The following is a 16,966-nucleotide window of genomic DNA, read 5'->3' on the forward strand; positions in this document are numbered from 1 at the left end:
CACACGGTGGGGCATTCCTCAGCCACAGAGAGGGAGGGAATCCTGCCGCCTGCCACGGCATGAGGCTGGGGACAGCGCACTGAGCAAAATGAGCCAGACAGAGATGGACGGATACGCCTTCCGCTGCCACTTCTTTGTGAAATAGTAAACAAGAAAAGCTGACCTTACAGAAGCACAGTAGGATGGCGAATGCCACAGGCTGTTGGGGACAGAGGCTGTGGGGTGACGCTGGTTCAAGGGCACAGACTCGTGGTCGGCGGGTGGGAAAGTTCTGAGGATCCAGCGTGCAGCATGGCGACCCCAGCTCATGACCGTGTCGCACGCCTGAAATCTGCTAAGAGTAGACCTTGAGCGTGGTTGCACCCACACACACACACGCAGAAGGTAACAGTTGGGTAGCGTGGTCGCACACACGCAGAAGGTAACGGGGCGGTAGCTGTATTAACAATTTGGCTGCGGCCATCATTTCGCAGTGTCTGCCCGTGTCAAACTGTCATGTCATATGCGTTAGATAGATACCAGTTGCACCTCCATAAAGCTGGCGGGGGGCACACAGGTCCACGTGGCCCGTCCACAGTGGACCACGACTCAGCAGTAAGGGGAGCGAGGTGCTGACTACGCTACCACGTGGATGAGCTGCAGAAATATCTCGCAGAGAGAAGGAAGCCAGTCGACCAAAGACCACGCACCGAGTGACCCCGTTCATACCGGATTCCCAGAACAGGCAACTCCGCAGACACGGCAAGTCGGCGAGCGACTGTCGGGGGCGGGGGTGGGAGGGGAGCAGGATGAGCTCGGCTCGCAGCTGGGGGCTGCCCGTTGGGGTGATGAATTAGGTAGTGGTGAGGGCTGCATAAGTCTCTTATGTGCTGAAAGACTCTACCTTTTCAAAGGGCAAATTTTATGGTATGTGAATTATATCTCGATAAAAAATGATGAGAAATGAAAGACACAAGAGAGGTTAATTCTTAAAGCGTCTTTAAAGAGTTCCGAACACCACTCTGCCCACAGTCTATTTCAACATCATCATCACCATCATCATCATCATCATCATCATCATCGACAACGGAAGCTTAGCTCCAGGCGGCAGACGACCGGCCTCCGGAACTGACAGCCCATTAGCTGAGCAATCGAGGACGAGTTGCTCGGTCTTTTCAAGTGCCAGCGTCCTGGCGCGTCACACGGGGATCGGTGCAGGGGACAGGAGTGACAGACGAGGAATGCAAAGCGCTCGGCCGCGCTTCCAGCAGACAGACAGCCACAGACACGTCGGCCATTATCGTCCACGGCAACTGCTGGAGTGCCCGCCCATCTCGGGGGAGGGAGGAGGACTCAAGGTCAGGGCCAAGGAGGACATGGCTGCCGAGGGGCTGTTTTCATTGGCCGAGCACATGGCCCCGCTCCCTACACGTGCATTCGAGGGCGCGCACTTCTTCATCCCAAATCATTTCAAAGGCTGCAGGAGAGAGGGCTTTGACCCTGCTCTCTCAGACACGGGGTGTGAGTGTGTGTGTGTGAGTGGATGCGGTGTGAGTGTGTGGGTGGAGGGGTGTGTGTGTGTGGAAGACGCGCGGCGCGATGAGCGCGGCGGGCGATGCGCGAGCGCACCGCGATGGCTGCGGCGAGCCGCGCGATATAAGAACGATGGCTGCGCGATGGGCGCGCCGCGATTGCGCGCTGCGCGATGCCATCCAGATCGCGCGCACGGATGATGGCGCGGCGGGCGCGACGCGCGACGCGATGGCACGCGATAAGGGCGTGCGGCGATTATGACGCGGCGGTCCAGAAGCGGCGAACCGAGCGATCGGCGCGGCGTTGATGTCGGCGGGCGTGCGCGCATCGCGATGGCTGCGGCGCGCGATGGGGCGATGGCCGCAGCGCGGCGGTCCGCGCGCGTGCGGCGATGATTGCATGATACAACGTGTGTGTGTGTCCTTGTATTTCCTTTCCTTTCCCTTACCACTCCCCTCTGGCACTAAGCGGCCTTATAGGGGGAAAGTAACCCCAGCCGCACTCACTGTGGGTTTGAGGCTTTTTCATGCTTTTTCCTAACGTGGCCAGAGTTTAGTTTTCGTCGCCCCTTCTCCTCCTCACGCTGACAATAGAGCAGCGAACTGGACTGTGCGAAGAATCCAGGGCTTCGGGGCGGGGGCGGGGTGGAAACGGCTCGAGACATTTGGAGTTGGCCTTTGATCGGATCTCTAACTTTTTTTTTTTTTTTTTTTGTCTTTGGCGCGATTTGGGCACAAGACGTAATGCAGTCGAGGCTCCGTTTGCGGCAGCTGTGTAAACGGTCCTCGTTTAACTGGAGACGATGAAAAATTAATCCGAGCCCAGCGTAACTAAGTTTTCACAGGGTAAAAAAAACGGAACCTTTGAATGTTATCATCCCCGACAGATGCTTGCTGACTGTCTCCATTTACCGACTTACCTGCTGGGGTTCACGACTCTCTCCACGCACGGCGTCAAGCGCGGGCTGTGTCTCGCTGTCACCTGGCTAATAAAAAGCCGATGGTATAAATGGAAAATGCAAATTGCGTTGTGTTTTTCCCTCCCATCCGTCCTTTCTGCGCTGTCCACGGCTCGGCTGGGAAACCTCTGTCCGGCTCTCTCCATACGTTCCTTAGAGACAGGTGCCTGCCCACCTTGCTGAGGTAGGGGAGTCCTTTGCCGCTTCCCCCGTTAAAAGCTCATTAGTGCCCTTAACATCCGTGTTCGTAAGAGAGGCAGAGTGAACACCACGAACGGACCTGATTTTTGCTGCAGAAAGGGGCCTGCAACGCGATCAGGCCCGAGCCTGCTCTGACTTTGGGTATGAGCAAGACCCCGTCTCGCTTACATCGAAGAGGGCGGCCTTTCAGAGGGCTCGGCCGTGAGCAGGGGAAATCTTGGGGTGGGGGAGGCCACGTCAGACACTGTCGACCCAAAACACAAATGCTGGCGTTCCTAATGGCGCCAGCTCCCGTCACAGGCCAAGCACCGGACGCACGGCAAACTCATTTGCTCTTGACGGCCACCTTGACAGGCGAGAAACAACCTCAGTTTCACGGATGAGAAAACTGAGGTTCAGAGAAGTCGAGCATCGTCCTCGGCGCTGCCCAGCAAACGAGGGCGGGGCCTGCTGCCGGCCACTCCGCTGCGCTTACACGGTCCTCCTGTGAGCGGGACCGGCGATGCCCACACCTCAGGGGTACCGTGAGCATCAGGGGTCAGCAGAGCTGGACCAGGATGTGTACACAGGGGCGATGGAGGGACCGCCACCGGTGGGGTGGGCGCAGGGCACTGCTGGTCGGAGGGCTGGCCTCGAAGCTGCTCTGGATCCACGGCACTGCTTTGTGTTGAATTTGAGGCTGGCTTGGGCCTGCTGGAGCCGGTGTGGGAACACCTGGAGTCTCTCCCCGCCTGCCCCGGGCAAGGCGGCTACCAATAGTCATGATGACGCAGGTAGTATTTAGCGAGCGTTTACTAAGGGGCAAGCACAGTGCTGAGCCCTTCGCGGTTAAATGGCTTTTCGTCCCCCCACAGTCCCATGACGTCCCCATTTTACAGACAAGAAAGCTGAGGCCTGAAGAACGATTTGTCCAGGATTCGGGATTCTCCTGCAGGATTCAGACACGCCACGCACAGCCTTGCTCCGGAGGGCACAGGGCTCGGTGCCGGGGACGCAGCAGCGTCTCTGCAAACGGGGACACCTGACTTTTATACCATTACTGTCATTGTCACCGGGAGCAAACAAAAGTCCCTGCCTGAGGCGATGGTGGCCTTCGACGGCCAGCCCTCGTGCGCCCTCCGCTCCTGCTCGTGTGTTCGAAGGGTCTGCCCTCTGCGTTTGTCCGGGCGACGTCCCGCCAGACCGAGCTCCAGGGACCGCCGGGGCTCTGGCTCCCGTGTCCGGTTACCGGAAGGCCTTCCCCGCCGGAGCACCCCTCTTCCTGGCGTCCTGGGTCCATCTTGGTTTTCCTTTAACCGTCACATTCTCGTTTCTTCAGATTCCTACTTCCGTCAGGGACTGCGAGCTGTCCCCTTCTTCCGCTGTGCCCTTCTAGCTTGGCCCCACGACTCATTAGGATAAAAGATGACACCTCCCGGCTTCCCTTGCAGCTAGGAGTGGCCACGGGTGTGCGTCCTGCCCAGGGGTTGGGAGCGGAAGCGACACGTGCAGCTTCTGGGTCGCGCCTCTAAACGGCACAGGCAGGCTCCCGTTTCTGCTTCTCTCGTCACACGGGCTGGAAGTGACACTGTTGAACCATCCGGCCTGTGTCCTCACAGCAACACCTGGGGTGACCGAGCGACATCCGGGAGGAGTCTGGGCCCAACGCCTTTGCAAAGTAAACCTGCCTCACGAACTCGAACGTTTACACAACACGAGGACTCGACTTCTTTCTTGCTGAATCGGTGATTTGGGGGGAGGGGCTCTGTCACAGTGGCCGGCCCCTTTGGTCCAAACTAGTGCACAGGGCGACCGCTGCGGTTTGCAGAGTGACCGGCTTTTGTCTGCCTCCGCGCAGACCTGTGGGCGACAGCCTGAGCCAGTGAAGTATTAAGGTGACTCGCTGTCACCTTAACTTAAGCCTCAGTGCTTCCTCCCCAGGTGGAAAATTAAAGGCATGATGGATGAGGTGTCTCCGCCGTTTAGCTGGCCTAGTTTACATGCCGCTGGGGAGCAAATACCGCACCGGAGTTGGAACGAGTAAGGAGTAACAAGGGCCGCTTATGAAGAATTAATGTGAAGCGCACGACGTGAAGGCAAACGTTATCGGGTTAGCTGGGGAAGGCATGGACAGCGCCCCGCAGAACGGCCTGTCGCCGCGTCTTCGAGAAGAGCGCTAAGGGAGGGGTGAGGGACCGAGCTAGAGTTATCGGAATTATCTCCGTGCTCCAAGACTGCTGGATTTCCACACGCGTTTCTTCCCGATGCCTCTCGGACGCGTGGCTGTGTTTTCTCCTGAACCAAAAGCCTGAGTCTTCCGCCGGCGTGGGGAGCTCGGCGGTCACTCCCGGAGGCGTGGTGCCGGTCCACGTGGAGCGGGTCGAGGGGACAGCCGGCGAGGCCTCTGGCCTTGCGGAGACGCTGGAGGAAGCACATGGTGGTAGGTGGGGCAGCCCTCTCGTGCCGATTTCGGGCTCCTGCATTTGTCGAGCTTGCTGCTGTGTCTTCTGGAACATTCCCCCGGCCCCAGTCTGTTTTCCGCTCATTCACTGATAATATCGTGTACGTAGATGGGACGGTGACACCGTTCTGATCAAAAACTATAAGGGCTTCTCACTGTTCTCCAGATACAGACGAAAGCCCATCCCCAGGGCCGGCGTCCACCACCCTCCCTCCGGGGGGGGGGGCTTCTGAGCGCTGTGGCCATCCTGGGTCACGTGAGTGAGGGCAGGCCCTCGTGGGACCAGAGCAATGGGGCAGAAGGACACGGGCTTCTGGGGACAGTGCCGAGCAGAGGCACCGGACCACCCTAGACTCCTTTGTGGCAGAAAACAAGGTTTTCTTTAATTTACGTGGCCTTGAACAACAAGGCCCCTTTCACAAGCAATCGACTCATACTGTAAGCAATAAAATACACTCCTCGTTTACTACAACACACTTGCTCATCACATTTGCCACTGCTGCAGGGGACTATTTCTTGGTGTGTTACTGATTTTCCATCTTTTCAAATGGACAACGGATAGCATGGGGCCAGTGTCCGCACCTGTGTGACTAACCCTGGTCTTCCCGCCACCTGATTCGGTTACTAAACGCAAACACGGAAACCCAGGTCCTCACTCTGAGACCCTCCGGTCAGGCTTCAGCCCCCGAGAAACTGTCACAGGCACTAGGAACGCAACACCCGAAGGCCCCTTAGTCCTCAAGCTCTGGGGGGACATCCCGAGCCTTTCTGTGGCCCGCGGGTCTCTGCGTCCTGTGTGGCATCCTGGCAAGATGGAGCAGAGCTTATTTCCTCATGACTAGCAAGTGTCCGGCTTGGGTAAAGCTGTGGCGTTCTCGCCAACTGGAATGACATCCTAAGAAGATGTCTGCGCATATGGCAGTGCCTGGTATGGCCCCCTTACCAGGGGAACGACATGTCCCCTCCCGTTCATCACGGCTGCTGAGAGGACGAGATGGGGGGACAGCAGGGCGGGGGAGGCGGCGTGGAGCAGATGGTCCCCGGCACGGCCCGCCCGGAGCCTGGGCTCTCGTCACTGGCCCCCAGGACATGCAGACGCTCTGACTCATCGCTTCATCTGCTGACGACGCCATGCACTGTAGCAAGCATCGTTCGATGACTTCACCACGGGGCAAATGCTGCTCACACTCCCAGTGCGGTGACGGGCAAGGGCAGGCAGCTGGGCAGGGCTCGGAGGTCACGGCCGAGAGCCGGGACGTCATGGGACGCGCCGGGGAGCCCTGGAAGGCAGAGCCAGCAGGCGCCCCACGGCGTGATCACGCTTGAAAGACAACACTTCGGCCGTCTTGAGAAGAGGAGACGAGGGCCGGGTCGGGGACAGGGGACACAAGAACTCAGGTGAGGCGAGGATTTAGAGACACGTGACACGGGGCTGCACACGGCATGTGCTCAGGGCAGTGCCAGCCGCACGATGGGACCACACGCGCCCGGGGGAGCGGCTCCTGGGACAGGGCGGGACCCGGGGCCGCAGCGCCCCCTCCAGAGCTTCCTGCTTGTTCCTGGGGAGCAGCGGGAGCGGCACCCCAACATCTGCATCCCTGGTCCCGTGTTGTCCCTCTCGGGGTGCTCGTGACCCACGTCGGTCGTGAGGAGAGAAAAGACGAGCGTCGAGAAATCAAGTGGCTGGTCAGCGACGAGGGGCCGGCGGTGTCCAGCGGTGCAGCCTCGTGCCTGGTCGCACGCCAGCCTCCTAGCGGTTATGACCACGGCGCATCGTGCTCAGCAGCCCGCTTCCGGAACGTACTTCACAGGTATAGTCACAGGAGTGCAGGAGGGCGTTGGGACAAGGGAACTCCACGTGGCATTTCCAGGTGGAAGACGTGATGACCAAGCGGCCAGCTGACAGGGGGTTGATTCAGATCGGTGATGCTAAGTGCCAGATGCTTTAAAAAGGGGAATAAAGAATTTTTGGTACAAGAGACACTGTTGGGTGAAGAAAAAAGAAGCGATGTTTAAAGTTGGGGAGGAACCGTGTGCGTGTGCGTGCGTGTGTGCGTGCATGTGTGTGCGTGTGGCCGTGTGCGTGCACGCAAGGATCTTTGGAAAGGTTCGTGATGAAGTGCCATGTTGGACGGACCCGGGAAGGGAGCTGGGTGAGCGGAGGGCAGGGGTAGACGTCTGAGTCTGGAGCTGTGTGAATGAATCACCTCTCCTATTCCCCCCCCACAAAAAATGATAAATCGAGAGCAAAATAAATACGAGCAGAAAGGGAAAATGTGCCTTAGTGAAGTGACAAATGACAACACACCTTAGACCTCTGGGGTTGGCTTATAAATAGTCAAAACAAGGAATAATCAAGCCACAGGTGCCCCCAGGCTACTGCTGTTCCTCTGCCATCTGTCTCTGGTGACCCTTACAAATTCAGATTGCCACGAGGCTGGGAGCGAAGCCCAGCACCAACCAGCTCCTGAGACTCTGGTGAGAGTTGAGCGAGGCCTCGCCCCACGGGAGCTGGACAGCGGGGAAAGCCGGCACGACGCGGGGCTCAGCGGGGCTGTGAGGATTCGGAGTAACGCTGACTGACACTCAGAGCCGTGAGCATCTCTGTGCTGTCTGTTCCCTGCACAGCCCAGCTTTTCGAACCTGGCAGCTGTTTCCTCTGAGGACTCGTGAGCGGCAGACTGCAGCTGGGGGGACTAGCACCTACGCCTTTCCGCCGGGGCTCCCGGTTCTGACATGATGTCCCTGCCTTGAGGCCTCCCGCATCAGCCTCCCCACAGCCTGCACACACGAGCATAATTAATGTCCCGAAAGAAGAGGCTCCAGGACTCTATTCACACACACACACTATTTCAGAGAAGCTGAGATGGCTGCTGTAAGCTTCCTTGGATACACATTTTCACAGTTTGGACTAACTACATATGCTCGTCTGGATGGTAAAGTGACGGAGACAGCCCCTACTGGCACTTAAAGGCCTTCCTGAGAGGTCACTGTGGGCCACTGAGCCAGACATGCTTCTAGCAGTTAGATTTTGAGTGGCCGGGAAATGGGGGGCCCTTAGGAAGTCAATAGAGAGATTATTTTTCCCTGAACCCCTCACCTGGCCTAGTCCTCGTCAACCTCCTGTGTAGGAGGAGGACAGGGCTCAGGAGCTTAGACAGTATTGGGTTAAGGTTAAAGGAGCCGAGTATCCAGGGCCGTGAGGCCAGGGAGTCACATCCTCTGGGCAACCATGTTCCGGTCATGTGCTGCTTGGAACTCTCAGTACTGGGTCACGTCAGCCGCCATGGGAAAATTTTAGTAGCCTGTCACGTGTCGCCAGGCAGGAAATTCCCCAGTGTCAGGCTCGTCAATGGTTGCTGCTGGAAATTCCCAAAAGCTCGGTCACGGGCCATGGAAATCCCCCAGTGTTCGGTCACGTGCTGCTGCGTGGGAAATCCCCCTTCGAACTGAGTGGCATCGATCACTTCACTGTCTCTACTCAAGAATGCTGGAAGGGTTTAGCTGGGCAGCTGGCTGGACACCGTTCTCTCCAATCGCAGGGTCTCCTTGTGGTCTTCCCCGTGAGAGCCGAGTCCCCGGGTGTGAGCTTGGCTTGCACGTGGCTCAGCGCTCTCAGAGTCACGTGGCGTCGCTTCTGCTGCAGACGATCCATCAGCCAGTCACAAAAGTCTGTGCAGTTCCAAGGGGAGAAGACAGAGACTCATCTCTTAATGGGGGAGCTGTGAGGTCCAGGGGTCACATGGGATGGGGACACAGAGAGCACATCGCTGCGAGCGATTTTGGAAGACATGACTTCTCCTACACGCCGTCATCATCTGAAACCTGACCACACTGACGTTCACGGTGTCGGGTCTGGGAGAAGTGACGGTGTTCCCAAGCGGTGACATAGTGTTGGCTCCCGTGGGCACCGTGCCCCGAGCCTGGGTGACCGAGGGCCTTGGGGGCTGTGGCAGCGGCTGCCGGTCCCGGGGAGGGAAGACGAGAGCAGTGGCATCTGGTGGCCCGTGGAGGACACCGGCTGGCCTAGCACACCACCCGACCAGTAGCCAGGCGACAAGGAGGGCGGGGGGAGCAGACGCCATGCCACAGGCAGGGACCTGGCCGGAACCCCACGCGTGGGAGCCAGGGGACAGACTGAGCCGGGGACAGAAGCGTATTCACGACATCCACTGAAGACACGCGAGTCTGCGGGACCCGATCGTTCAGGGCAGATGATGTGGCGAAATGAGGCTGGCCTCAGGTCCACGTCTGTCCATGGGGGGCAAGGAGCCGAGGTCCAGGACAGCTACTGTGCCGTGAGCTGTGTCCCTTGAAGACACAGTCAGCCCCCTGAAGGACGTGGGTGCGGTTTTAGCCGAAGAGGGAGGCGTGGCAGGCACTCACTGGCCACCTCTGCCCGCAACTCCCTTGCAGATGAACAATATTCCTTCCATTTGGTCTGCACGACGATTTTGAAAATCCGGGTAAATGTTTAGAAACTGGCAGATTGCATATGACGGTCTGGATTCTCGGCCGTTCTGGAAAACGGCAGAGGATGAGCATCGCAGGGCCTGCATTCCCACGCAGAAGGCTCCGGAGCCGGATGGGCAGACGCTCCGGGTCCGTGGGGTGGCGTCTGTCCACTCTCTAAGTGGCCGGGCTGACTCCCAAATCCACAGCCCGCTTGGCAAGTCCCATGTGCACTGCTGATGTATTTACATGAGAAGGTCAGGGGCGAGCATCAAGGCGCCCCTACAACAGGGGACTCTAAACGACGGTCCTCCCACTTAGAACGCAGCTAGGCAGCCGACTGAAAAACGAAGTTTGGGACCGACGAGCATTTCAGCGCAGCTGAGTCACAAAAGGAGACACGTCACAGACTGACCCCCTCTCCCCCTACAAATGCGAACGTGCAAAACTATGGTGATACTTACCTAAGATGTGGAATACGGGGGGAAAAACGTGTTTCTGAATATGTTTTTCTGATTATAAAAGTGAAAGACGAGCCTTGCAGAAAACAAGGTTGATAAAAGGATAAAGAAGCAAAAAAAAAAAATAAAAGCAAGTGTCGGTTTAAAGCCCCTGGACTGTTTACACCTCTCGGACACCTGCTATTCGCCCCTTGTCACCCCAAGCGCAGGTACAGAGCCACGTGCTGGTGACGCAGCCAGCCAGACTTCAGTGGGCTTTGCATGTTTAAACCGTAGTGTTTACACCCACCTCCAATTCCTGCGACAGACACGAGCGTTTTCCGTTTACTTACAGACATGGAAGTTATTACAGAAAACTTCACCATTTGCACAAATATTCGATTAAACGCTTCCTCCCTCCGAGGAGCTTCGTTTTTTTTTTCTTTTTCTGCCCAGTGGTGTGAACCCTCAGGTGACAGAACCCAGCAAAAGTTTTCCTGGAATAAGGTACGCGAAGCATGTTGTAAACTGCCGGGCACTGTGAAACTCACGCATTTTCTGCACGCGGTCAAGCACCATGAAAAATACAGCATTCGGCTGTGTTTAAATTCTGTTTTTTTAAGATAACCACGCTTGCTTCCTGGAAGAGACTATAATAGCAATGTTTTCATGATAGAGCCCAAAAGGAAATCTCGGAAACGCACAGTGAGCCGACGTGGGTGAAGGTGTTTTGGAAATAACAGCACAGGGGAGTGTGCCAGGCCGGGGAGTCGTGCGGGTGGCAGAGCGGGGAGCCAGGGTCAGTCACAGCCACGGATGTCACCCGCCCGCGTGTAGGTTCCCCGTTATCGTAGAAGAATGCCCACGGTTTGAAGAAACCCCCAAGCTCGGGCATCCCTCTCAGAGGAGCGAACTCGAGAGAGTAGGGACCAGGGGGTGCTTACGGCAGAAGCACGTCTTAGACGAAGGTGCCACGCGGGGCTGTAGAGGGACCCGGTGTCAATAGTGTCCTCCCTCTGGGCTGCGGTCACCCCATGGCTTTGGGAAACTCCTGCCCGATGGAGCCCCAGCTGCTCCGACGAGCCCAGATCCCCAGCTTTGAAGGAGAGAGGCCTGAGGAACGCACGTCGACAGAGCCACCAACACGTCCGCGTCGGGCGTGCCGTGCGTCCCTCCGTTCCCTCCCCCGTGGTCACAGAGCCACTGGCTGCGTTTACTGGCCCCAGAACACTGATGCAGGGGGGTCGGACGGCGTGTCAACTGCTCCGTCTGGCCTCGCGCCCTGTAAGTATGAAATATGATCTGTGGGTCGCCGGCTGGTTCTGCGTGATCGCCGACAGGCTCAGGCTGCTCACATCGTAAACTGCAGCACGCCGTCATGTGTGTGCGGACCAGCTGCTGAACCCGAGGGTTTACAGCCACCGGCCCGCGGGTCTCTCAGGGGGCCCGGGCTCCAGGGCACAGCGCTGAGGATACGGCTGTCTTCCCTGACAGCCTGCTAATCGCCTCCCCGCCCGGTTGGGCATACAGGAGGCCAGTTCACCAGACAAGGGAGCAGGGGGCCCCTCTGCTCCTGAGAACCTCGGGCGGGTCGGTTAGAAGCGAACCCTAAGACGAGGATTCCTTTGCAGGTGACTGAGGAAGGAGGCTTTGCCAGGAGACGCTGGGAAGGGAGAGGGAGAGAGGACCCGTCCCAGCCTGTTCTGACCCCCGGGAGCTCTGGGGTGTCAATTGCACTCAGAGTCATCTGCCCCGGTGCGGGGAGGGACATGGGCTTTCAAGCTTCACACCCATCATCCTTTGCAGAGACCGCCCCAGGAAGATGAAACTGCCAGGATATTCCAGAAATCTTCACAAGGGGGCAAGAGGGGCCAGGAGCCCCGATGGATGCTGGCGCGGGCTCACAGCAGAGCCCGCCGCGTGGGCTGATTGCGGCCCCCACTCAGAATTCGCAAGTCAAAGCCCAACCCCCCGGTGTGACCGTGCTGGGAGAGAGGCTTTTAGGGGATCGTTTGGGTTGAATGACGTCATCACAGGGCTGTCCTACTTGGACAGGACTGGCGTCCTCGTAAGAACAGGGAGAGACACCAGAGCGCTCTCTCCCTCCTCGCCAGCCCCCGAGTGCGCAGAGAGGTAAGGCCCGTGAGGACAGGGCGAGGAGGCCACGGAGCGGGGTGTTCCCGGAGCCCGGCCCGGCCCGGCCAGCACCTTGGTCTTGGGCTTCTGGCCCCCAGAACGAGGAGAGACTAGATTCCTGCCATTTAAGGCCCCCGTCTGCGACATGCCGTTGGAGCCGCCGAGCAGACCCGACACCCGCCTTCCCGCACCGACACCTGCCCTGCCATCGGCTCTTCCGCAAAGGTAGACGTCACCTCCTACGACGCCACGTTAAGAAAGCCGAGAGCGTGTGGCATGCCAGCCCCACGCCGTGACTCTAACTCACGGAAGCAGAAGGCTCTGCGGTCGGAAAGATGGACACACCAGGCTGAAGCCACCGCACCCTGTGCGAGGCGGCCGCGGGAACCTGGGCCCGGAGTTCACGCGCTCGGAACACGCGGCGGCCCCGAGCCGCGTGCTGCGAGGCCCGGAGCAGGCACGGCTGCCGTCGGGACTGTTCAGAAGTTACCAGCCAGGCTGACTCACCCCCTCGGGGACACCGTCCGGTTGCGACACGAGGGACTATGCACATCCATAGATTCACTGTCTGTTAACGACCACGTTCGCGTCTGTTTGCACGATCAACACTAATCCGGTGGGTTAATTAGACTTCATGTGCGTCGGACGCGGGGGGTTTAACTTGGACCCGGCAAGCATTTCTTTCTGGACATTCTTCCTCCACAAGCGGAAACGTTTGCACAGCCACCTCAACCCCACCCCCGGAGGTACCAACCGGTTCTTCGGGGACAAGGCCGGTGAAGGCTGGCGTCCGGAGCGGGGAGCCGTGCAGGCCCACCAGATGCTTTCGCTCGTGAAAGGCTGAGGGGCGAGTCGCAGGAAAAGGAACTGGGCGACTCTCCGCGAAATGGACCCCGTGCAGAACAGCTCTGGGTAACTGGCTGTGTTCATTGAAGGTGACGTGTCCCACAATGGACGTTTCTTCCTTTCGTGCGAATCCCTCCGAGAAAACGCACTGACCGAATGTATCGAGAGCCCGAAAAAACGATGAAACTTTTTGATTCTCAGAAGCCACTTTGAGCACACAGAGAAGCGGACAAAGATTTACGTGGCAGGTGGCTTGCTGCCGGGCTGTCTCCGAGAACAAAACTTGGGAACAACCTAAGTGTCCGAAAATGCCGACATGGTTAAATCTGTTTATGAAATGTTACGCAGCTAAGAGTTTTGGGGAACCATTTAGTGTCAAGAGAAGATGTTTTCGACGTAACTGAATTATAAGTGAAAGCGTCTTAAAGATCTGTATGTAGATTATAAGACCAAATGTGCAAACTAAATAAATAAACCTACTTTACATTTCCTGTATACAGACGTCACAGAAGCATCAAACGCGGGAAGGACAGAAATCTCATGTTAGCGGTGCTGGCCCTCGGGTGCCAGGGGTATTTGTATATTGATTTGTTCTTTTGTGTCATATAACTGTGTTTTCCTAATATTCTAAAACAAACGCGTGTTGCTTTTACGGGCAGAAAGCAATATTTTAAATAATCATCCAGATGTCTGCATGGAATCTCACGCGGCATGTCCTTATTCATTACTGCCACCGATTGTCACCTGCTGCCTTTAAATCCCTCCCCGCTGACGACAAAGCCCGATCCGTCTGTGAGGGACACACACTGTGAGAAGCCCGAGGCGGGGCACCGGAGGTGACGTGGCCCCGGGACATAGTGTCGGGGAGGAGAATGCATAAGCCCAGCAAAGCAGAGTAGGATGTCGCTAACTCACCTGTGCTCCGAAGCGGGGACCACAGACTCCAGGGTGGGCGCCCTGCCCTCCCGGCCCCAGATGCTAGGCGGTGCTGCCGAGGGCTTAACGGCCGGGCTGGGCCGCGGCGAACGAGAGTCGAAGTCGGGCCTCTTGGGCGGAGGCTGGTCGCGGGGATCCCGCCTCTGCACAGGGCGGCGGCACTTACCTGTTGCGTGCGCTGGGCCCCAGGCGCTGGCACACCACGGTGGCGGTGGCATGCTTCCCGCTGTCTCCCAGCTCCTGCTTGACGTCCCACTGCCGCGGCTGGCTGGTCCGGGGGCTCAAGACGTTCACCCCCTTCTTCACCTTGGCTCTGCGGGAGGGAGGTGGCAAGAGGGGCCGCAGCGTGAGTGACCTGGCCTTTCCACCCGCGCCCGCCACGCCGCGACCAGACAGAGTGAAGCAGACGGCGGCAATGCCGGGGCCCCGTGGGCGGGCGAGGGAGGGCACCTGCTCACAGACGCGAGCACGTGGACCCGCTGTCCAGCTCCGAGGGCGAGGGGACGTCCTGAGAGTCCCCAGCCCAGGGCATGGCGCGGCCACAAGGTCCGGAGAAAAGGCAGCCTGCCCAGCCCGCTCGGTCTCAGTCGGGGTGACCGTATCCTGCGGGGGACATGAGGCGCTGTCTCGAGATGTTTCTGGTTGTCTCAGCTGGGGACTGGGCGCTGTCGCCTGGTGGGTAGAGGCCAGGGACGCAGCTAAATGCTCTGCAGAACCCGGAGCAGCCCCCGCCACACAGACTTATCCAGCCTCGAGGGTCACAAGCCTGGCCTGGGCTCACGCCCTGGCCTCCCCGCTTTGTTGCTGTGTGACTTCAGGTGAACGACAATCTCTGCGCCCCACTTTTTCCCTCTGAAAACAGACAGGATAATAGTAACCCCATTATAAAGCTACTGTGACGGTGAAACACATCGATCCACGTAGAGACCCAGTGTCGGGTATACAGCAAGCACTTAATAACTGTTAGCTATTGTTCTATTGCTCCAGGGAGGTCCCCCGGTCTGCTTATGTGACATTTGGGGCTTCCTGCCGGCACACACTCAGCCGAAGGGCGCTATGTCCGGGCCTTAGAAAATATAGTAAAAAACGCACAAGGCTCGTTTTCGGGCTGTCGTTTGGGCCACGTCTCCCGGCCTCTCTAAGCCTCTGTTTCATCAAAATAAACTGATGACAATAGCAGCAGATCGAGCACTGACGTCACCGTGTCCTCTCCTCCCAAGTCCCACTTAAACCTGGGGCGATGTGAGCGCACCTCTTGGAAAGCAGAACGCCGACGGACAGGTGAGTAAAGCGCTCACTGCCGACCCAAAAGCCAGCCGCCAGGCGTCAGTGGGAAAAGCTCGGAGCCAGCAGAGTTCACGCCGCAGAATCCGCCCGTCACAGGAAGAGGCGGGAACGCTCTAAGACTGGGGGCGGGTGACAACCGAAAGAAGGAGGGTCCGTGACAAGTCTGTGCGGGGAGTGGCCGGGTGGCAGAGCCCAGAACTCCACGTGGGACCTGGGGGGACCGTGGAGGCTTGACCCTGGGGTGAGCACACTGAGAACAGGGTGACCGCGACCCTGTGCACGCCAAATGTTAAGACTGCAGGACTTCGTCCCCAAGGCTGGACCTTCACCCCAGCAGGAAAAATATGGGGTTCTGGAGAATTTGGTACCGACACCCGGGCCTCCCCACACAGCCAGCCGGATTACCGCTCAGTTAAACTCGCGGTCGGCGAGTCCCACCGAACGGACTCAGAGCTTCTGAGGGCTTCTTAGTCCCTCGTCCTTCTACACGAGTAAACGAGAATTGTGGGGCTCTGAGAAAAAGTCTCTACGTGACACAGAGACCGAAACGGGCAAACAGGAAACAAAGTCTGCGGGAAACAGAGCCCGTGAAGGAAAGACCGTAATTAACGATGCGCGCGGTCGTTCACAGTCACAGAGATCAGAGGAGACACTGCCATCTCGAGACGGAAAGAGAAAGGGATGAAAAAAACACTCGACGGGAAAAAATAAGCCCCTGGAAACAAAGACGCTCAAAACAGAGATGGGAACAAACAAGACCGAAGCAGAAATGGAAAGTCACCGAGATGGTCGATGGACGCGGCGAGGAAATCTGTCCCGAGAAGCAGGAAGAAAAACACAGACAAGAAGACGAGAGAAACGGTGAACCGCGAGGGGCACTTCGAGGCCCAACATCTGCACCTCGGAAAGACGAAACGAAAACACAGAACAGACGAGGGGGAATCAGAAGCAGCAACGCAGGGATTCGCGAAGTCTCCCCGAATGAGCGCCGGTCTACACCACAGGACGGCCACACCAAGGACGCTGGGGACGCAGAGCGAACGCTGTAGAGACGAAGGATCGGGGGTCGCGGCAGACTCGGAGAGCCGGAGGACAATGAGAAACATCTTCCAAACTCGAGGGGGTCCACGATTACCAGCCCGGTGTTCTATATCCAGCCTAATCATAAAGAAAGTACTTCCAGATACGCAGGTGCTCCAAAAATTCACGCTCTACACCCTGCTCAGAGACCGACTTGAAGACGTGCTCCATCAGAGCAGGAGGAGTCTCGCGGTACAGGAAGCAGAAAGTCAGTGCAGAACAAGGGCGCGCGGGGTGCCCGCTCGGAGAGCTGGCTGGCGGAGAAACGGGACCAGCACGGAGAACTTTCTAGCAACGATGTCTTCAGAACACCAAACTCTTCCTGATACATTTGATGTGAATGAATGTTTTGAGAGGAAATTTAGATAATCGGCGAAGAGTTTGGGAGTAAATCAGAGCTAAATACACAGACGATGGAAAAAAAAAAAGAATAAACCCAAATTAGTTTTTAATTCTGACAATAAGAAATGATTATGCAGAAGAGGAAGAGTAAACATAACTGAATACACAGTGGTACTGTGATCAGCGCACGCACGTACAGCCAGAGAGTATGGAGAATATTAATTTTAAACATTGAATATTAATGTAGACGAAATATGATTATTACACCGGAAGGGCGGAGACATGGAAAGGGTGGCATTTGTGCAGGAGAGAAAAGATGTATATGTATCTCACACA

At 57.5% G+C, this 16,966-nt stretch overlaps 1 protein-coding gene across 1 annotated transcript in view; it reads right to left on the reverse strand.

The window, feature by feature from the left end:
• The window catches only part of TMEM132C (transmembrane protein 132C), a 192,120-nt gene that overhangs the window by 59,497 nt on the left and 115,657 nt on the right, over nucleotides 1-16,966 (reverse strand). The window contains exon 6 of the mRNA XM_039879486.1: nucleotides 14,088-14,234. Within this exon, the coding sequence (XP_039735420.1) occupies nucleotides 14,088-14,234 (147 nt within the window). The remainder of the gene's footprint in view (nucleotides 1-14,087; nucleotides 14,235-16,966) is intronic.

Source organism: Pteropus medius, unplaced genomic scaffold (genome assembly GCF_902729225.1).
Source record: "Pteropus medius unplaced genomic scaffold, Ma_sr-lr_union100, whole genome shotgun sequence".
NCBI classification, from domain to species: domain Eukaryota; kingdom Metazoa; phylum Chordata; class Mammalia; order Chiroptera; family Pteropodidae; genus Pteropus; species Pteropus medius.